At 52.1% G+C, this 22,762-nt stretch overlaps 1 protein-coding gene across 4 annotated transcripts in view; it reads left to right on the forward strand.

Annotated features, from left to right (window-relative positions):
• NBEAL2 (neurobeachin like 2) overlaps positions 1–22,762 on the forward strand; it is a 127,653-nt gene that overhangs the window by 87,197 nt on the left and 17,694 nt on the right. For 3 of the 4 annotated variants that reach the window (XM_073677094.1, XM_073677092.1, XM_073677095.1), the window contains 18 exons: positions 1,377–2,078; positions 2,467–2,645; positions 2,729–2,885; positions 2,965–3,102; positions 3,347–3,652; positions 7,360–7,509; positions 7,761–7,918; positions 7,993–8,117; positions 10,787–10,904; positions 11,390–11,547; positions 11,648–11,781; positions 20,004–20,111; positions 20,536–20,631; positions 20,909–21,033; positions 21,145–21,285; positions 21,377–21,507; positions 21,956–22,065; positions 22,160–22,277. In XM_073677094.1, coding sequence (XP_073533195.1) covers positions 1,377–2,078; positions 2,467–2,645; positions 2,729–2,885; positions 2,965–3,102; positions 3,347–3,652; positions 7,360–7,509; positions 7,761–7,918; positions 7,993–8,117; positions 10,787–10,904; positions 11,390–11,547; positions 11,648–11,781; positions 20,004–20,111; positions 20,536–20,631; positions 20,909–21,033; positions 21,145–21,285; positions 21,377–21,507; positions 21,956–22,065; positions 22,160–22,277 — 3,154 coding nt within the window. The remainder of the gene's footprint in view (positions 1–1,376; positions 2,079–2,466; positions 2,646–2,728; positions 2,886–2,964; positions 3,103–3,346; positions 3,653–7,359; positions 7,510–7,760; positions 7,919–7,992; positions 8,118–10,786; positions 10,905–11,389; positions 11,548–11,647; positions 11,782–20,003; positions 20,112–20,535; positions 20,632–20,908; positions 21,034–21,144; positions 21,286–21,376; positions 21,508–21,955; positions 22,066–22,159; positions 22,278–22,762) is intronic. The other variant, XM_073677093.1, reaches the window with a different exon arrangement.

The raw sequence follows: 22,762 nt of genomic DNA on the forward strand, positions 1-22,762 counted from the left end.
GACTGGGGAGAGTGGACAGCCATTGACGTTGATGGATAGGTCAGATGGGGGGATGAATGAGATGGTGGAAAGATGATGAATTCTGTTTTATCCATGTTAAGTTTTAGGAATCTGGCAGAGAAGAAGGATGAGATAGTGGACAGACATTGTGGGATTTTGGTTAGTAGGGAGGAGATATCGGGTCCAGAGAAGTAGATCTGTGTGTCATCAGCATAGAGGTGATACTGAAAGCCGTGAGACTCTATGAGCTGTCCCAGGCCAAAGGTGTAGATGGAGAAGAGCAGGGATCCTAGGACTGAACCCTGGGGGACACCGACAGATAGGGGGTGAGTTGAGGAGATGGTGTGTGAGTGGGAGACGCTGAATGTCCGGTCTGTTAGGTATGAGGAGATCCAGGATAGGGCCAAGTCTGTGATGCCGAAAGATGAGAGAGTCTGTAGTAAGAGGGAATGGTCCACTGTGTCGAAGGCAGAGGACAGGTCCAGGAGGAGGAGGACAGTAGTGTCTCTTGGATTTGGCGGTTAGTAGGTCGTTGGTGACTTTAGTCAGTGCAGTTTCAGTAGAATGGTGCGGTCGGAAGCCAAAGAGGGAGCAGGAGGAGAGGTGGGAGGACAGCTCAGAATGGATGTGTTGTTCCAGTAGTTTTGAGGCATAGGGGAGAAGTGATATGGGGCGATAGCTAGTCAGAGAGGATGGATCAAGGGAGGGCTTTTTGAGGATTGGTGTGATCAAGGCATGTTTGAAGCATGAGGGGAAGACACCAGTTGTTAGTGACAGGTTGAAGAGGTGGGTTAGGGTCGGGGATGAGATGGGACAGGGTTGGGTCAAGGTATGGGGAGAAGCTTTGTCTGATGTCAATCTTCTGCTTGAAGAATGAGGCAAAGTCTTCGGCTGAGAGTAGAGGGAGGAGGCGCTGGGGGACGGAGGAGAGAATTGAAGGTGTTGAATAGTTGTTTAGTGTTGTGAGACAGGGAGGATATGAGAGATGAGAAGTAGGTGTGTTTTGCTGTAGTGAGTGTGGACTTGAAGGTAGTGAGGGACTGTTTGAATGCGATGAAGTGCTCATTGGAGTGGAACCTTTTCCATCTGCGCTCAGCAACCCTGGAGGCCCTTTGCAGTTCTTTAGTTAGGCTGGTGTGCTAGGGTTGCCTGTTGATTGTGTGATCTTTGGTATGTGTGAGGGGGGAGACAGAACCTCCCAGGATGCACTGCAGTGGGGCACACAGTCATGACTCGGGGTATTTCTGCACTACATCTCCCAGGATGCACTGCAAAGAGGCACTCAGTCGTGATTCTGGGTATTTTTGCACTACGTCTCCCAGGATGCATTGCAGAGGGGCATACATTCATGACTCGGGTATTTCTGTATTTTTCAGCTTTTTCACCTCATCTACTCCCAACAAGACATCGTACGACATCTCGCCAAGCAGATCGGGTGGCAGGACCTCCTGACCAAGTTGTACATCAAGGAGTCGTATGAGTCGCGGCCCCGCAGCCTGAGCAGCCCAGTGTACGGAGGAGCGGCCGGTCCCCTGAAGAGGATGGGCAGCAGTAAGGACGGGGAGCCGGGGATTTACCGCGACAGCTCGATTGACCAGACGGATCTGGATCCCATTTTCCAGACCTTTGAGGCCGCCGACCTCGACTTCTCGGAAGGCTTTTCTGATCTCTCCATATCACCGGCCGCCAAAGGAAAACCGCTTCACGCCTATAACTTCAAGTCCTTCGACTCTTCGGACCAAGCCAGTCACTGCTCCTCCAGTATGGCCGATGCCTCGGAGGAGGCCAGCTGCCCGGACGGACCTCCCTACGAAAACGTCTACCAGCCCCTCTCCCCTTTCTCCATGTCTCCGTTCGACCTGCGCTTGGACCTGGGAAGTGTCAGCTCCGCCATCACTGCCGAGAGCGGGAACCAGACCCCCATCAGCCAGCCAGGAACCCCCTCACCGCTGGAGACCTTCAAGCCCTTTCCAGGGATGCGGGCGAGGAAGAGCTCCAGCCTGTCTAATGTTCTGGACGAGAGCAGCTACCAGGAGACTCTGCCCAGTGACACCATCTCCAACACCAGCAACCCCCAGGTAGGTGTCTAGGTGACCATCAGTGCCGCACCATGCCCCCCCACCCTTCAGTGCCGCACCATGCCCCCCCACCCTTCAGTGCCGCACCATGCCCCCCCACTCCCTAGTGCCGCACCATGCCCCCACCGTCTAGTGCCGCACCATGCCCCCCCACCCTTCAGTGCCACACCGTGCCCCCCCACCCCCTAGTGCCGCACCATGCCTCCCACCCTTCAGTGCCGCACCATGTCTCCCCCCCCCCCCCAGTGCCTCACCATGTCTCTCCCACCTCCGGTGCCGCACCGCGTCCCCCTCCCCCGGTGCCGCGCCGCGTCCCCCTCCCCTCGTGCCACACCAGCTCTGTACATGTTCTTTGTTCTCTGCTGTGTAATACGTGCTTGTCCTCCAGCAGACCCCAGAAGAAGAGCTGTGCAACCTCCTCACCAACATCATCTTCTCCGTCACATGGAGGGGAGTGGAAGGTCAAGAAGACGGAGCCTGGAAGGAGCGGGGTCAGGTCTTCTCCGTCCTCACCAAGCTGGGATCAGCCTGTGAGCTGGTGAGACCCCCGGATGAGATCAAAAGGAAGTGAGTGAGGGGATGGCGAGGACTCTGTTCCCCAGCAGACATCGTAGGGGTTGCTCAGCCTCCTGTCCTCCGTCTGTCCGCAGCCTCCTGGAGATGATGTTAGAATCAGCGTTGACGGATATGAAGGAAGCGTCGTCCTCCGCTGCCGGCCTCGGGCACAGCGTGCTGAAGCTACTGCGCCTCCTGCAGGATTTCCTCTTCTCCGAGGGGGACAGCAATGAAATCCTCTGGAGCGAGAAGGTGACTTTCTAGTTTTCACATTTACTTTGAGATTTAAGAGGCTTCTTGGTTTATAAAGAGAATATTTGCATCTTGTCAGATATTCGAGGGGGTCACTAACTTACTGGAAAAGATGGATGTGTGGAATTACTTGGTAAACGGGACGTCGGACCTGAAGGAGATGGCACAGATCGGTCTCAGGATCATCATAGGGTTCATCAAGCTCGATGACCAACAGGTGAGGGTCACACGTGGCGGACGGCACGAGGCCACGGCTTGGTTGCATTAGGACAGTCGCAGTGGCCATCGTGGACCTCATACTGGTGCATGTGCAGCAGTCCGTGCGTATGGAGTGGGCTCAGGAGCTAATACACAATGTCATCTGCCTACATCAGGAGCAACCAGAGCCGAGTGCTGCTGTTAACTGCTTACATGCTGCTATCAGTTGTGCGCTGGTGTTAACCTGTGATTCTTCCATTCAGATGCATTTATCGGCCTCCTCAAAGCTTCACGAGATCCTGAAGTACGCCACCGCCCTGAAGAAGGAGGAGGCTTGCTTCTTACTGGGCAGCCTTCAGGTGCCGCTCCTGAGCTCTGTCGGCGCCAAGTCCGAGACCTTCTTAGGCCTGGTGCCCATCATCCGGACGATCATGGACCAGTGTTATGAGTGCCTCCAGCTGCAGCAGCATCTGCCCTCCCTGCCACCTACCAATGGGAGTCCGACCTTCCATGATGACCTTAAGAGGTTCTGCAGCAGCTCCGAGTGGAGGGTCTTCATAGAAAAGCAGGTCAGGAGAGTGATCTGAATGTCCTTGTAAGAACCGTCCTAATAAATAAAACTCTGTTTCAGTTCCTCATCGTTTTCCGCACCGTCAGCTGTGTGAGCCGGATTAGGTCAAGCTGGATTCTTGGATCATACAGATTGCAGCCCTTGCCATAGTGCGGAGCTGCGGCTGTATGGGGCGACGACTGTCTGTCTGGGGGGCGATGACTTTCTGTCTGGGGGGTGGCGACTGTCTGTCTGGGGGGCGGTGACTGAATGGGGCTCTGACTATTCAGCGGTCACTTTCTGGGGTTGTCACTGTATGGGGCTATGACTGTAGAGCGGCCACTGTATGGAGTGATGACTGTATGGAGTGATGACTGTATCGGGCGGCGGCTGTATGGAGTGATGACTGTATGGGGCGGCGGCTGTATGGAGTGATGACTGTATGGGGCGGCGTCTGTATGGAGTGATGACTGTATGGGGCGGCGGCTGTATGGAGTGATGACTGTATGGGGCGGCGGCTGTATGGAGTGATGACTGGGGGGTCGGCGGCTGTATGGAATGATGACTGTATGGGGTGGCGGCTGTATGGAGTGATGACTGTATGGGGCAGCGGCTGTATGGAGTGATGACTATGGGGCGGCGGCTGTGGAGTGATGACTGGGGGGTCGGCGGCTGTATGGAATGATGACTGTATGGGGTGGCGGCTGTATGGAGTGATGACTGGGGGGTCGGCGGCTGTATGGAGTGATGACTGTATGGGGCGGCGGCTGTATGGAGTGATGACTGTATGGGGCGGCGGCTGTATGGGGCGGCGGCTGTATGGAGTGATGACTGGGGGGTCGGCGGCTGTATGGAGTGATGGCTGTATGGAGTGATGACTGTATGGGGCGGTGGCTGTATGGGGCGGCGGCTGTATGGAGTGATGACTGTATGGGGCGGCGGCTGTGTGGAGTGATGACTGTATGGGGCGGCGGCTGTATGGAGTGATGACTATGGGGCGGCGGCTGTGTGGAGTGATGACTGTATGGGGCGGCGGCTGTATGGAGTGATGACTGGGGGGTCGGCGGCTGTATGGAGTGATGACTGTATGGGGCGGCGGCTGTATGGAGTGATGACTGTATGGGGCGGCGGCTGTATGGAGTGATGACTGTATGGGGCGGCGGCTGTGTGGAGTGATGACTGTATGGGGCGGCGGCTGTATGGGGCGGCGGCTGTATGGAGTGATGACTGGGGGGTCGGCGGCTGTATGGAGTGATGGCTGTATGGAGTGATGACTGTATGGGGCGGCGGCTGTATGGAGTGATGGCTGTATGGAGTGATGACTGTATGGGGCGGCGGCTGTATGGAGTGATGACTGTATGGGGCGGCGGCTGTATGGAGTGATGGCTGTATGGAGTGATGACTGTATGGAGTGATGACTGTATGGAGTGATGGCTGTATGGAGTGATGGCTGTATGGAGTGATGGCTGTATGGAGTGATGACTGTATGGGGCGGCGGCTGTATGGAGTGATGACTGTATGGGGCGGCGGCTGTATGGAGTGATGACTGTATGGGGCGGCGGCTGTATGGAGTGATGACTGTATGGGGCGGCGGCTGTATGGAGTGATGACTGTATGGGGCGGCGGCTGTGTGGAGTGATGACTGTATGGGGCGGCGGCTGTATGGAGTGATGACTGTATGGGGCGGCGGCTGTATGGAGTGATGACTGTATGGGGCGGCGGCTGTATGGGGCGGCGACTGGAGTGATGACTGTATGGGGCGGCGGCTGTGTGGAGTGATGACTGTATGGGGCGGCGGCTGTATGGGGCGGCGGCTGTATGGAGTGATGACTGGGGGGTCGGCGGCTGTATGGAGTGATGACTGTATGGGGCGGCTGTATGGAGTGATGACTGTATGGGGCGGCGGCTGTATGGAGTGATGACTGTATGGGGCGGCGGCTGTATGGAGTGATGACTATGGGGCGGCGGCTGTATGGAGTGATGACTGTATGGGGCGGCGGCTGTATGGAGTGATGACTGGGGGGTCGGCGGCTGTATGGAATGATGACTGTATGGGGCGGCGGCTGTGTGGAGTGATGACTGTATGGGGCGGCGGCTGTGTGGAGTGATGACTGGGGGGTCGGCGGCTGTATGGAATGATGACTGTATGGGGTGGCGGCTGTATGGAGTGATGACTGGGGGGTCGGCGGCTGTATGGAGTGATGACTGTATGGGGCGGCGGCTGTATGGAGTGATGACTGTATGGGGCGGCGGCTGTGTGGAGTGATGACTGTATGGGGCGGCGGCTGTATGGAGTGTGACTGGGGGGTCGGCGGCTGTATGGAGTGATGGCTGTATGGAGTGATGACTGTATGGGGCGGCGGCTGTATGGAGTGATGACTGTATGGGGCGGCGGCTGTATGGAGTGATGGCTGTATGGAGTGATGACTGTATGGGGCGGCGGCTGTGTGGAGTGATGACTGTATGGGGCGGCGGCTGTATGAAGTGATGACTGTATGGGGGGGCGGCGGCTGTATGGAGTGATGACTGTATGGGGCGGCGGCTGTGTGGAGTGATGACTGTATGGGGCGGCGGCTGTATGGAGTGATTGGGGGGTCGGCGGCTGTATGGAGTGATGGCTGTATGGAGTGATGACTGTATGGGGCGGCGGCTGTATGGAGTGATGACTGTATGGGGCGGCGGCTGTATGGAGTGATGACTGTATGGGGCGGCGGCTGTGTGGAGTGATGACTGTATGGGGCGGCGGCTGTATGGGGCGGCGGCTGTATGGAGTGATGACTGGGGGGTCGGCGGCTGTATGGAGTGATGGCTGTATGGAGTGATGACTGTATGGGGCGGCGGCTGTATGGAGTGATGGCTGTATGGAGTGATGACTGTATGGGTCGGCGGCTGTATGGAGTGATGACTGTATGGGGCGGCGGCTGTATGGAGTGATGACTGTATGGGGCGGCGGCTGTGTGGAGTGATGACTATGGGGCGGCGGCTGTATGGAGTGATGACTGGGGGGTCGGCGGCTGTATGGAGTGATGGCTGTATGGAGTGATGACTGTATGGGGCGGCGGCTGTATGGAGTGATGACTGTATGGGGCGGCGGCTGTATGGAGTGATGACTGTATGGGGCGGCGGCTGTGTGGAGTGATGACTGTATGGGGCGGCGGCTGTATGGAGTGATGACTGGGGGGTTGGCGACTGTATGGAGTGATGGCTGTATGGAGTGATGACTGTATGGGGCGGCGGCTGTATGGAGTGATGACTGTATGGGGCGGCGGCTGTATGGAGTGATGACTGTATGGGGCGGCGGCTGTATGGAGTGATGACTGTATGGGGCGGCGGCTGTATGGAGTGATGACTGTATGGAGTGATGACTGTATGGAGTGATGGCTGTATGGAGTGATGGCTGTATGGAGTGATGGCTGTATGGAGTGATGACTGTATGGGGCGGCGGCTGTATGGAGTGATGACTGTATGGGGCGGCGGCTGTATGGAGTGATGACTGTATGGGGCGGCGGCTGTGTGGTGGCGGCTGTGTGGAGCGACGGTGACTGTATAAGGCGGCTGTACAGTATGTGGTGGCGTGGTTGTGCATGTCTCCATCAGTCCTATAGACAATGAATGTAGCGGCAGTGTACGAGACCCTGCTCCTCCATTCAAACTCCGACCTCCAGCTAGGAGGAACTGGGACATATAACGCCAGTGTAAGTAACGCGGCTCCTTCCTCCTCACCAGGTCCAGCCAGCAATGGAGCAACTAGAAAAGGAGACGTTTACAAAAAGCCACAACCAGATGTCGTCCTTCTGGAACTCCTGCTACGATGCCCTAATGAGCAGCTCCCTACGGAGAGAGACTGAGAAGGGGGAGAGCAAGGGCAGATTTCAGGTAAGTCGTCACCTCCAGAGCTGCACTCACTATTCTGCTGTTGCACCGTGTCTTATCCACCAGTCACCTCCAGAGCTGCAGTCACTATTCTACTGTTACATCGTGTCTTATCCACCAGTCACCTCCAGAGCTGCCACATTAGGATTGCAGCTCTGGATGTGATTGGAGTATAACCCACATAAGGCTGTGTCTTGTCGGAGCCGTAGATATGACTTCTCGCGTTTCGCCCGTCTGGCGCCATCTTTGTGCAGGAGCTGGTGCTGGAGCCCGTCCTGAAGAGGATCCGCTTGGAGAACCAGCGCTATAACAGCGTGCTGAAGCAGATCAACAGCCACCACAGCGCTGTGCTCAGACAGTGGAGGTCGCTGCTGCGCCTGCTGACCGGCCCACGCGGAGCCTGGGCCCACCAGTGAGTTCTCATTGAGGGTCTCCGCTCGCTGCTGGGGGTCTCCAGGTATCAGTAACTCATCTGTCCTCTTACAGGAACCCGGCGGAGGTGCGGTGGAAGCTGTCCAGTGCCGAGACCTACTCCAGAATGCGGCTGAAGCTGGTGCCCAATTACCAGTTTGATGCACACAGTGAGGCCAGTGCCCTCCGCGACAACCTGGGTGAGGATGGCGGTGTGCATGCGGTCTCCATATCACAGCTCAGAGGTGGTGGAGGGGTCAGTGACACATGGACAGCTGTGTGCATGCTGTTTCCAGATCACAGCTCAGGGGCGGTGGAGGGGTCAGTGACACATGGACGGCTGTGTGCATGCTGTCTCTAGATCACAGCTCAGGGGCGGTGGTGGGTCAGTGACACATGGACAGCTGTGTGCATGCTGTTTCCAGATCACAGCTCAGGGGCGGTGGTGGGTCAGTGACACATGGACGGCTGTGTGCATGCTGTCTCCGGATCACAGCTCAGGGGCTGTGGAGGGGTCAGTGACACATGGACAGCGCTGTGCATGCTGTCTTCGGAACACAGCTCAGGGGCGGTGGTGCATCAGTGACACATGGATGGCTGTGTGCATGCTGTCTCCGGATCACAGCTTAGGAGTGGTGGTGGGTCAGTGAGACATGGACGGCTGTGTGCATGTTGTCCCAGGATCACAACTGACGGGTGGTGGTGGGTAAGTGGCACATGGACGGCTGTGTGCATGCTGTCCCAGGATCATAGCTCGGGGGGCGGTGGAGGGGTCAGTGACACATGGACGGCTGTGTCCATGCGCTCTCCAGATCACAGCTCAGGGGCGGTGGTGGGTCAGTGACACATGGACGGCTGTGTGCATGCTGTCTCTAGATCACAGCTCAGGGGCGGTGGAGGGGACAGTGACACATGGACAGCTGTGTGCATGCTGTCTTCAGATCACAGCTCAGGGGCTGTGGAGGGGTCAGTGACACATGGACAGCGCTGTGCATGCTGTCTCCGGAATACAGCTCAGGGGCGGTGGTGCATCAGTGACACATGGATGGCTGTGTGCATGCTGTCTCCGGATCACAGCTTAGGAGTGGTGGTGGGTCAGTGAGACATGGACGGCTGTGTGCATGTTGTCCCAGGATCACAACTGACGGGTGGTGGTGGGTAAGTGGCACATGGACGGCTGTGTGCATGCTGTCCCAGGATCATAGCTCGGGGGGCGGTGGAGGGGTCAGTGACACATGGACGGCTGTGTCCATGCGCTCTCCAGATCACAGCTCAGGGGCGGTGGAGGGGTCAGTGACACATGGACGGCTGTGTCCATGCGCTCTCCAGATCACAGCTCAGGGGCGGTGGAGGGGTCAGTGACACATGGACGGCTGTGTGCATGCTGTCTCTAGATCACAGCTCAGGGGCGGTGGAGGGGACAGTGACACATGGACAGCTGTGTGCATGCTGTCTTCAGATCACAGCTCAGGGGCGGTGGAGGGGACAGTTGTGGGGGTCGTGATGACATTCCACTCGTCCTCCAGTCACTCCAAATTAAGGCTATGAGCATGGGTCAACCATTCAAAGAATGAGTCAGACAACAAGCTGGTTCAAACTCAGAGCACGCTCAGAAGACTACTACAGACAACGTTCTCAGCAATGTTCTGTGTTTATTCCTACATACACAAACCTAAATACACTACATAATGGGGAGGGGAAAGGGGTTGTCCGGGGCGGGGTAAGCCATGAAAGTCCAGTGTCTGGCCACTCCTGATTGGACCACATCTCCTTATCTCAGTCTCTGGGCAGATATTGCAGCCGTCAGCTTATAATCTTGTTTCGTTTCTCTGAAATAAGTCTTGGCAACACTGGAACTGTCTTAGTTTAAGTTTCGATTTAAGTAATACGTAGCAAGGAAAGCTTATTGTTATAAGACACAAAATGGTGGTTAGTACATAAAGCGTATAAAAGTAGAGAAAATATATATACATTCTTTTTTACCCTGACATTGTGACACATGGACAGCTGTGTGCATGCGCTCTCCAGATCACAGCTCAGGGGCGGTGGAGGGGTCAGTGACACATGGACGGCTGTGTGCATGCTGTCTCTAGATCACAGCTCAGGGGCAGTGGAGGGGTCAGTGACACATGGACGGCTGTGTGCATGCTGTCTCTAGATCACAGCTCAGGGGCGGTGGAGGGGTCAGTGACACATGGACGGCTGTGTGCATGCGCTCTCCAGATCACAGCTCAGGGGCGGTGGAGGGGTCAGTGACACATGGACAGCTGTGTGCATGCTGTCTCTAGATCACAGCTCAGGGGCGGTGGAGGGGTCAGTGACACATGGACGGCTGTGTGCATGCTGTCTCTAGATCACAGCTCAGGGGCGGTGGAGGGGTCAGTGACACATGGACGGCTGTGTCCATGCGCTCTCCAGATCACAGCTCAGGGGCGGTGGAGGGGTCAGTGACACATGGACAGCTGTTTGCATGCTGTCTCTAGATCACAGCTCAGGGGCGGTGGAGGGGACAGTGACACATGGACAGCTGTGTGCATGCTGTCTTCAGATCACTGCTCAGGGGCGGTGGAGGGGTCAGTGACACATGGACAGCGCTATGCATGCTGTCTCCGGAACACAGCTCAGGGGCGGTGGTGCATCAGTGACACATGGATGGCTGTGTGCATGCTGTCTCTGGATCACAGCTTAGGAGTGGTGGTGGGTCAGTGAGACATGGACGGCTGTGTGCATGTTGTCCCAGGATCACAACTGACGGGTGGTGGTGGGTAAGTGGCACATGGACGGCTGTGTGCATGCTGTGTCCAGATCATAGCTCAGGGGGCAGTGACACATGGACGGCTGCCATTAATGACATTTACCTTCCCCTCAGGTACTGATGCTGGCCTGATAGTGACAGATTCTTTCCCGCTTGCTGTTGCAAAGGAGGCAAAAGTGAATGAACAGGAGGACGATCAGTTGGCCGAGGAAGACCTGCAGAATATTTACCAGTGAGCAAAAATCACTCCCATCGTCTATGAACCTAGGAGCTCACAATCTTATCTCCCTGTCACATACTGAATGTATCACTCCCATCATCCATCTCTCCAGGGGTTCACAGTTTGGTCTCATTGATCGCTTCCTATATCCATGAGCCCAGAAGCCCATGATCTACTCTCCCTATCATGCAATGTGTAACTCCCATCATCTATGACTTTAGAAGTTCACAATCTATTTCTCTATTGGAAATTAGTGGGATTGGTTCAGTGATCATTGATCTAATGTGATTTTCGGCTGCTGTGCCGGTTATTACTTTTATACCACCTTGATAGTGGGGGGGGGGTGAGGAAGGGGCCAGTCACCAGTGGGAGCAGTGACCTCGCGAACCCATAATCTAGGAAGACCCCTTGATTCCTGGGCACTAAGCCCCTCCGCCTCCATCGTGTGCGGCCGGGTGTCCGCTGCCCCCTCTGATCCCCTGCCTCCTGTGCCGCAGCGTGGAGATCCAGGAGCCGAGTCAGAAGGAGAAGCTGGTGATCTCGGAGGACTGCGAGCTCATCACCATCGTGGCGGTCATCCCCGGGCGTCTGGAGGTCACCACGCAGCACATTTACTTCTATGACCTCAGCAGCGAGAAGGAGGAGACGGAGGAAGGTAACGACGCTGGCGTTTTCTACAGCTCTTCACGTTCACTGACCGCAGGCAGAGATCTTGAAAATAAGTATAATGCGGCATGATTTCCTTCTGTGTGCAGGTATTGGCTATGACTTTAAACGCCCCCTGTCGCAGCTCCGCGAGGTCCATCTGCGGAGGTATAATCTGCGGAGATCCGCTCTGGAGTTCTTCTTCATCGATCAGGCCAATTACTTTGTGAACTTTAAGAAAAAGGTTATTATAGCAGCACTCATCTCTGTCTGCCGGGGCGGTCATCTTCACCCCTAGGGGGCAGCGACCAGGGGCAACTGATCAATGTCACACTACCAGCCAAAGGCACAATAATATCGGCTCAGATGGATTATACAGGTCTACGGCCACCACTAGGGGGAGCTCACTACATATTTATACAGCCACCACCAGGGGGGGCTGACCACATACAGATACATACAGCCTCCACTAGAGGGAGCTCACTACATACAGATTTATACAGCAACCACTAGAGGAAGCTCACTACATACAGATTTATACAGTCACCACTAGAGGGAGCTCACTACACACAGATTTATACAGCCACCACTAGAGGAAGCTCACTACATACAGATTTATACAGCCACCACTAGAGGGAGCTCACTACATACAGATTTATACAGCCACCACTAGAGGGAGCTCACTACACACAGATTTATACAGCCACCACTAGAGGAAGCTCACTACATACAGATTTATACAGCCACCACTAGAGGGAGCTCACTACATACAGATTTATACAGCCACCACTAGAGGAAGCTCACTACATACAGATTTATACAGTCACCACTAGAGGGAGCTCACTACATATAGATTTATACAGCCTCCACTAGAGGGAGCTCACTACATACAGATCTATACAGCCTCCACTAGAGGGAGCTCACTACATACAGATCTATACAGCCTCCACTAGAGGGAGCTCACTACATTCAGATTTATACAGCCTCCACTAGAGGGAGCTCACTACATACAGATTTATACAGCCACCACTAGAGGGAGCTCACTACATTCAGATTTATACAGCCACCACTAGGGGGAGCTCACTGCATACAGATTTATACAGCCACCACTAGAGGGAGCTCACTACATAAAGATTTATACAGTCACCACTACAGGGAGCTCACTACATACAGATTTATACAGCTACCACTAGGCGGAGCTCACTACATACAGATTTATACAGCAACCACTAGAGGGAGCTCATTACATACAGATTTATACAGCCACCACTAGGGGGAGCTCACTACATACAGATTTATACAGCCACCACTAGGGGGAGCTCACTACATACAGATTTATACAGCCACCACTAGAGGGAGCTCACTACATACAGATTTATACAGCCACCACTAGAGGGAGCTCACTACATACAGATTTATACAGCCTCCACTAGAGGGAGCTCACTACATTCAGATTTATACAGCCACCACTAGGGGGAGTTCACTGCATACAGATTTATACAGCCACCACTAGAGGGAGCTCACTACATACAGATTTATACAGCAACCACTAGAGGGAGCTCATTACATACAGATTTATACAGTCACCACTACAGGGAGCTCACTACATACAGATTTATACAGCCACCACTAGGGGGAGCTCACTACATACAGATTTATACAGCAACCACTAGAGGGAGCTCATTACATACAGATTTATACAGCCACCACTAGGGGGAGCTCACTACATACAGATTTATACAGCCACCACTAGGGGCAGCTCACTACATACAGATTTATACAGCCACCACTAGAGGGAGCTCACTACATACAGATTTATACAGCCACCACCAGAGGGAGCTCACTACATATAGATTTATACAGCCACCACTAGGGGGAGCACACTACATACAGATTTATACAGCCACCACTAGGGGGAGCTCACTACATACAGATTTATACAGCCACCACTAGAGGGAGCTCACTACATACAGATTTATACAGCCACCACTAGAGGGAGCTCACTACATACAGATTTATACAGCCACCACTAGGAGGAGCTCACTACATACAGATTTATACAGCCACCACTAGGGGGAGCTCACTACATACAGATTTATACAGTCACCACTAGGGGGAGCTCACTACATACAGATTTATACAGCCACCACTAGAGGGAGCTCACTACATACAGATTTATACAGCCACCACTAGAGGGAGCTCACTACATACAGATTTATACAGCCACCACTAGAGGGAGCTCACTACATACAGATTTATACAGCCACCACTAGGAGGAGCTCACCACATACAGATTTATACAGCCACCACTAGAGGGAGCTCACTACATACAGATTTATACAGCCACCATTAGGGGGAGCTCACTACATATAGATTTAAACAGCCACCACTAGGGGAGCTCACTACATACAGATTTATACAGCCACCACTAGAGGGAGCTCACTACATACAGATTTATACAGCCACCACTAGGGGGAGCTCACTACATACAGATTTATACAGCCACCACTAGGGGGAGCTCACTACATACAGATTTATACAGCCACCACTAGAGGGAGCTCACTACATACAGATTTATACAGCCACCACTACAGGGAGCTCACTACATACAGATCTATACAGCCACCACTAGTGGGAGCTCACTATATACAGATTTATACAGCCACCACTAGTGGGAGCTCATTACATACAGATTTATACAGCCACCACTAGGGGGAGCTCACTATATATAGATTTATACAGCCACCACTAGGGGGAGCTCACTACATACAGATTTATACAGCCACCACCAGAGGGAGCTCACTACATATAGATTTATACAGCCACCACTAGAGGGAGCTCACTACATATAGATTTATACAGCCACAACTAGAGGGAGCTCACTATATACAGATTTATACAGCCACCACTAGTGGGAGCTCATTACATACAGATTTATACAGCCACCACTAGGGGGAGCTCATTACATACAGATTTATACAGCCACCACTAGTGGGAGCTCACTATATACAGATTTATACAGCCACCACTAGGGGGAGCTCACTACATACAGATTTATACAGCTACCACTAGGGGGAGCTCACTACATACAGATTTATACAGCCACCACTAGAGGGAGCTCACTACATACAGATTTATACAGCCACCACTACAGGGAGCTCACAACATACAGATTTATACAGCCACCACTAGTGGGAGCTCACTATATACAGATTTATACAGCCACCACTAGTGGGAGCTCACTATATACAGATTTATACAGCCACCACTAGGGGGAGCTCACTATATATAGATTTATACAGCCACCACTAGGGGGAGCTCACTACATACAGATTTATACAGCCACCACCAGAGGGAGCTCACTACATATAGATTTATACAGCCACCACTAGAGGGAGCTCACTACATATAGATTTATACAGCCACAACTAGAGGGAGCTCACTACACACAGATTTATACAGCCACCACTAGGGGGAGCTCACTACATACAGATTTATACAGCCACCACTAGGGGGAGCTCACTACATACAGATTTATACAGCCACCACTAGAGGGAGCTCAGTACATACAGATTTATGCAGTCACCACTAGAGGGAGCTCACTACATACAGATTTATACAGCCACCACTAGAGGGAGCTCACTACATTCAGATTTATACAGCCTCCACTAGAGGGAGCTCACTACATACAGATCTATACAGCCTCCACTAGAGGGAGCTCACTACATTCAGATTTATACAGCCTCCACTAGAGGGAGCTCACTACATACAGATTTATACAGCCACCACTAGAGGGAGCTCATTACATACAGATTTATACAGCCACCACTAGAGGGAGCTCATTACATACAGATTTATACAGCCACCACTAGGAGGAGCTCACTACATACAGATTTATACAGCCTCCACTAGAGGGAGCTCACTACATACAGATCTATACAGCCTCCACTAGAGGGAGCTCACTACATTCAGATTTATACAGCCTCCACTAGAGGGAGCTCACTACATTCAGATTTATACAGCCTCCACTAGAGGGAGCTCACTACATTCAGATTTATACAGCCACCACTAGAGGGAGCTCACTACATTCAGATTTATACAGCCACCACTAGGGGGAGCTCACTGCATACAGATTTATACAGCCACCACTAGAGGGAGCTCACTACATACAGATTTATACAGTCACCACTACAGGGAGCTCACTACATACAGATTTATACAGCTACCACTAGGCGGAGCTCACTACATACAGATTTATACAGCCACCACTAGGGGGAGCTCACTATATACAGATTTATACAGCCACCACTAGGGGGAGCTCACTACATACAGATTTATACAGCCACCACTAGAGGGAGCTCACTACATACAGATTTATACAGCCTCCACTAGAGGGAGCTCACTACATTCAGATTTATACAGCCACCACTAGGGGGAGCTCACTGCATACAGATTTATACAGCCACCACTAGAGGGAGCTCACTACATACAGATTTATACAGTCACCACTACAGGGAGCTCACTACATACAGATTTATACAGCCACCACTAGAGGGAGCTCATTACATACAGATTTATACAGCCACCACTAGGGGGAGCTCACTACATACAGATTTATACAGCCACCACTAGGGGGAGCTCACTACATATAGATTTATACAGCCACCACTAGAGGGAGCTCACTACATACAGATTTATACAGCCACCACCAGAGGGAGCTCACTACATATAGATTTATACAGCCACCACTAGAGGGAGCTCACTACATACAGATTTATACAGCCACCACTAGGGGGAGCTCACTACATACAGATTTATACAGCCACCACTAGAGGGAGCTCACTACATACAGATTTATACAGCCACCACTAGAGGGAGCTCACTACATACAGATTCATACAGCCACCACTAGAGGGAGCTCACTACATACAGATTTATACAGCCACCACTAGGAGGAGCTCACTACATACAGATTTATACAGCCACCACTAGGGGGAGCTCACTACATACAGATTTATACAGCCACCACTAGGGGGAGCTCACTACATACAGATTTATACAGCCACCACTAGAGGGAGCTCACTACATACAGATTTATACAGCCACCACTAGAGGGAGCTCACTACATACAGATTTATACAGCCACCACTAGAGGGAGCTCACTACATACAGATTTATACAGCCACCACTTGAGGGAGCTCACTACATACAGATTTATACAGCCACCACCAGAGGGAGCTCACTACATACAGATTTATACAGCCACCATTAGGGGGAGCTCACTACATATAGATTTAAGCAGCCACCACTAGGGGAGCTCACTACATACAGATTTATACAGCCACCACTAGAGGGAGCTCACTACATACAGATTTATACAGCCACCACTAGGGGGAGCTCACTACATACAGATTTATACAGCCACCACTAGGGGGAGCTCACTACATACAGATTTATACAGCCACCACTAGAGGGAGCTCATTACATACTGATTTATACAGCCACCACCAGAGGGAGCTCACTACATATAGATTTATACAGCCACCACTAGAGGGAGCTCACTACATACAGATTTATACAGCCACCACTAGGGGGAGCTCACTACATACAGATTTATATAGCCACCACTAGAGGGAGCTCACTACATTGAGATTTATACAGCCACAACTAGAGGGAGCTCACTACATACAGATTTATACAGCCTCCACTAGAGGGAGCTCACTACATACAGATTTATACAGCCACCACTACAGGGAGCTCACTACATACAGATTTATACAGCCACCACTAGTGGGAGCTCATTACATACAGATTTATACAGCCACCACTAGGGGGAGCTCATTACATACAGATTTATACAGCCACCACTAGTGGGAGCTCACTATATACAGATTTATACAGCCACCACTATGGGGAGCTCACTACATACAGATTTATACAGCTACCACTAGGGGGAGCTCACTACATACAGATTTATACAGCCACCACTAGAGGGAGCTCACTACATATAGATTTATACAGCCACCACTAGAGGGAGCTCACTACATACAGATTTATACAGCCACAACTAGAGGGAGCTCACTACACACAGATTTATACAGCCACCACTAGAGGGAGCTCACTACATACAGATTTATACAGCCACCACTAGGGGGAGCTCACTACATACAGATTTATACAGCCACCACTAGAGGGAGCTCACTACATACAGATTTATACAGCCACCACTAGGAGGAGCTCACTACATACAGATTTATACAGCCACCACTAGAGGAAGCTCACTACATACAGATTTATACAGCCACCACTAGGGGGAGCTCACTATATACAGATTTATACAGCCACCACTAGGGGGAGCTCACTACATACAGATTTATACAGCCACCACCAGAGGGAGCTCACTACATATAGATTTATACAGCAACCACTAGAGGGAGCTCACTACATACAGATTTATACAGCCACCACTAGGGGGAGCTCACTACATACAGATTTATACAGCCACCACCAGAGGGAGCTCACTACATATAGATTTATACAGCCACCACTAGAGGGAGCTCACTACATACAGATTTATACAGCCACCACTAGGGGGAGCTCACTATATACAGATTTATACAGCCACCACTAGGGGGAGCTCACTACATACAGATTTATACAGCCACCACTAGAGGGAGCTCACTACATACAGATTTATACAGCCACCACTACAGGGAGCTCACAACATACAGATTTATACAGCCACCACTAGTGGGAGCTCACTATATACAGATTTATACAGCCACCACTAGTGGGAGCTCACTATATATAGATTTATACAGCCACCACTAGAGGGAGCTCACTACATACAGATTTATACAGCCACCACTAGAGGGAGCTCACTACATACAGATTTATACAGCCACCACTAGAGGGAGCTCACTACATACAGATTATACAGCCACCACTAGGGGGAGCTTACTACATACAGATTTATACAGTCACCACTAGAGGGAGCTCACTACATACAGATTTATGCAGTCACCACTAGAGGGAGCTCACTACATACAGATTTATACAGCCACCACTAGAGGGAGCTCACTACATACAGATTTATGCAGTCACCACTAGAGGGAGCTCACTACATACAGATTTATGCAGTCACCACTAGAGGGAGCTCACTACATACAGATTTATACAGCCACCACTAGAGGGAGCTCATTACATACAGATTTATACAGCCAGCACCAGGGGGAGCTCACTACATACAGATTTATACAGCAACCACTAGGGGGGGCTCACTATATACAGATTTATACAGCCAGCACCAGGGGGAGCTCACTACATACAGATTTATACAGCCACCACTAGAGGGAGCTCACTACATACAGATTTATACAACCATCACTAGGGGGAGCTCACTACATACAGATTTATACAGCCAGCACCAGGGGGAGCTCACTACATACAGATTTATACAGCCACCACTAGAGGGAGATCACTACATACAGATTTATACAGCCACCACTAGAGGGAGCTCACTACATACAGATTTATACAGTCACCACTAGGAGGAGCTCACTACATACAGCTTTATACAGCCAGCACCAGGGGGAGCTCACTACATACAGATTTATACAGCCAGCACCAGGGGGAGCTCACTACATACAGATTTATACAGCCACCACTAGAGGGAGCTCACTGCATACAGATTTATACAGTCACCACTAGGAGGAGCTCATTACATACAGATTTATACAGCCAGCACCAGGGGGAGCTCACTACATACAGATTTATACAGCAACCACTAGAGGGAGCTCACTACATACAGATTTATAAAGCCACCACTAGAGGGAGCTCACTACATACAGATTTATACAGCCACCACTAGAGGGAGCTCACTACATACAGATTTATACAGCCACCACTAGAGGGAGCTCACTACATACAGATTTATACAGCCACCACTAGGGGGAGCTCACTACATACAGATTTATACAGCCACCACTAGAGGGAGCTCACTACATACAGATTTATACAGCCACCACTAGAGGGAGCTCACTACATACAGATTTATACAGCCACCACTAGAGGGAGTTCACTACATACAGATTTATACAGCAACCACTAGAGGGAGCTCACTACATACAGATTTATACAGCCACCACTAGAGGGAGCTCACTACATACAGATTTATACAGCCACCACTAGAGGGAGCTCACTACATACAGATTTATACAGCCACCACTAGGGGGAGTTCACTACATACAGATTTATACAGCCACCATTAGGGGGAGCTCACTATATACAGATTTATACAGCCACCACTACGGGGAGCTCACTACATACAGATTTATACAGCCACCACTAGAGGGAGCTCACTACATACAGATTTATACAGCCACCATTAGGGGGATCCTTGCAGTCAATACCACATTTATAGTTTTCCCTTTTCTCGGATTGGTCACTTTTCTTGTTGTTTTGCAGGTCAGGAATGTGGTGTATTCCCGGATTCTAGGATTAAATCCCCCCAACCAGTTTCTATTCGGGAGGCGGTCCCCTCAGGAGCTTCTTCAGGCCTCAGGACTGACCCAGGTATGTGACACTCAGTGGGCATCTGGAGCCAATGGGATGATGTCATGGACATCTAGGTCACCCTGCAGTCAATCACTCACCTCATCGGTGATGCAAGCATGTGTGACTCAAGACCACTGAGACAAATGATTGGCTGCAGTGGTCAAGTGATGTGCATCATGTCATTGCTGCAAGGAAATAAACAAAGACCATCAGGGACCATCGCGGCTGAAGTGGTCGGGGAAATTTCAGAAAATCCTTTTTTTGGTGTTATGTGCATGAACCCCTTTATTTTCAGTGACGCCCCAGGAATCTGCACCCGCCGCGCGTCATTTTGCACCCGCCGCGCGCCGTTTTGCACCCGCCGTGCTGCATTTTGCACCCGCCGCGCGGCATTTTGCTGCTGTGCCCCATCTTCTCACTGGACTTATCTATCTCTCTGCAGAAATGGGTGTGGAGGGAGATTTCTAATTTCGAGTACCTTATGCAGCTGAACACGATCGCCGGGAGGACGTACAACGACCTGTCGCAGTATCCTGTGGTGAGCACACACGATATGTCACATTTAGAGCTGCATTCAGAATTCTGCCAGGTCATTCACTGCCTATAAATGATATTGCTGGTTTATAAGGCTACATCTCCCTCCGAGCTGATCGGAAGCTGTCAGCTGGCAGTCTCCGGCTGTGACTTGTAGTGCCTGCAGCCATCAGTGTACTGAACGCAGCTTTGGATGTGATTGGAGATGTGATGCAACAGCCATACATTTTCATTCCTGCTCTATTACACAGGTTTCTGCTTCTCTATTTCATCCATTCTAGTTCCCTTGGATATTAAGAGATTTTATTTCTGAAACCCTGGACCTGAGTGACCCGGAGGTCTTCCGCGACCTCTCCAAACCCATCGGGGTGGTGAATGAGCGGCACGCCCGGGAGGTGAAAGAGAAGTAAGTGGGGAGCACAGCCCCCATCGTTGCACAGCACTTTGCCTCCGAGGAGCTGTGATGTGGATGGAGATCCGGTGACAGGCGTCATTCTCTCTTTTTATCCCCCCGCAGGTACGAGAGCTTTGAAGACCCCACAGGAACAGTGGACAAGTTCCATTATGGCACCCACTACTCCAACGCAGCGGGAGTGATGCATTACATGATCCGCATGGAGCCGTTCACCACCCTGCACATTCAGCTGCAGAGCGGCCGGTGAGGCGGGGGGCGGCCATCATCCTGCCGGATGCTGCACGGGGGGCATTTGTGCAGTCCTTGCTCATCTCTTCTTTCCCCCCTTTCTCAGGTTTGATTGCTCAGACCGTCAGTTCCACTCCATCCCCGCCGCCTGGCAGGCCCGCATGGAGAACCCCGTGGACGTCAAAGAGCTGATTCCAGAGTTCTTCTATTTTCCTGAATTCCTGGAGAATGAGAATGGTAGTCGGGGGAGGGGCGCAGCGTCAGCGATTGTGGGGGGGGCAAGGTGGAAGGAAGCAGCCACAGAGCGCCATCCTGACCTGCACCCCTTACCCTCCCTCCAGCCGGGCGACGTTTATATATTTTTATATATATATATATATAATTTATTTTTCTTAAATTTGTTATTTTTTGTTTGATGCACAGGGGGGCAGTGTGTATTATGCAGGGGAGGGGGTCAGTGCATTACGTGGGGGAGGGGGTCAGTGCATTATGCGGGGGAGGGGGTCGATGTTATACGCAGGGGAGGGGTCAGTGTGTCTTACGCGGGAGAGGGGTAAGTGCATTACAGGGTGGGGTCGGGAGGGGTTAGTGTGTATTACGTGGGGGAGGGGGTCAGTGTATTACGAGGGGGAGGGGTCCGTATATGAAGTAATCCCGCCCCCAGTAACCCCTTTGCTTCTTCCAGGTTTCGATCTGGGGTGTCTCCAGGTCTCCAATAGTCCGGTGGCTGATGTGGTGTTGCCGCGCTGGGCCTCATCCCGGGAGGACTTCCTCCACAAGCACCGGCAGGCTCTGGTAGGTTCTCCTCTGTCTGTGACGTCTGCGCCACATTTCTGTCATGGCGGACCGCGATCACTGTAATAACGGGATGTGGCGTCTTCCCCGCCAGGAATCAGAGTTCGTCTCTGCACATCTTCATGAATGGATAGACTTGATCTTCGGTTGCAAGCAGCGGGGGGAGGCTGCTGTGGAGGCGCTAAACGTCTTTTATTATTGCACTTATGAAGGTGAGAGGACAAGGGAGATATGACCGGAGGGAGGGATGGCGGCCACCATGCAGGCGGTCCTAGGACAGGGGAGATATGACTGCCATGTGGAGGGAGGGATGGCGGCCACCATGCAGGCGGTCCTAGGACAGAGGAGATGTGACTGCCATGTGGAGGGAGGGATGGTGGCCACCATGCAGGCGGTCCTAGGACAGAGGAGATGTGACAGCCATGTGGAGGGAGGGATGGCGGCCACCATGCAGGCGGTCCTAGGACAGAGGAGATATGACTGCCATGTGGAGAGAGGGATGGCGGCCACCATGCAGGCGGTCCTAGGACAGAGGAGATGTGACTGCCATGTGGAGGGAGGGATGGTGGCCACCATGCAGGCGGTCCTAGGACAGAGGAGATGTGACAGCCATGTGGAGAGAGGGATGGCGGCCACCATGCAGGCGGTCCTAGGACAGAGGAGATATGACCGCCATGTGGAGGGAGGGATGGCGGCC

Source organism: Phyllobates terribilis, unplaced genomic scaffold (genome assembly GCF_046119375.1).
Source record: "Phyllobates terribilis strain yellow unplaced genomic scaffold, ASM4611937v1 Scaffold_4__5_contigs__length_816908805, whole genome shotgun sequence".
In the NCBI taxonomy this organism is placed as follows: domain Eukaryota; kingdom Metazoa; phylum Chordata; class Amphibia; order Anura; family Dendrobatidae; genus Phyllobates; species Phyllobates terribilis.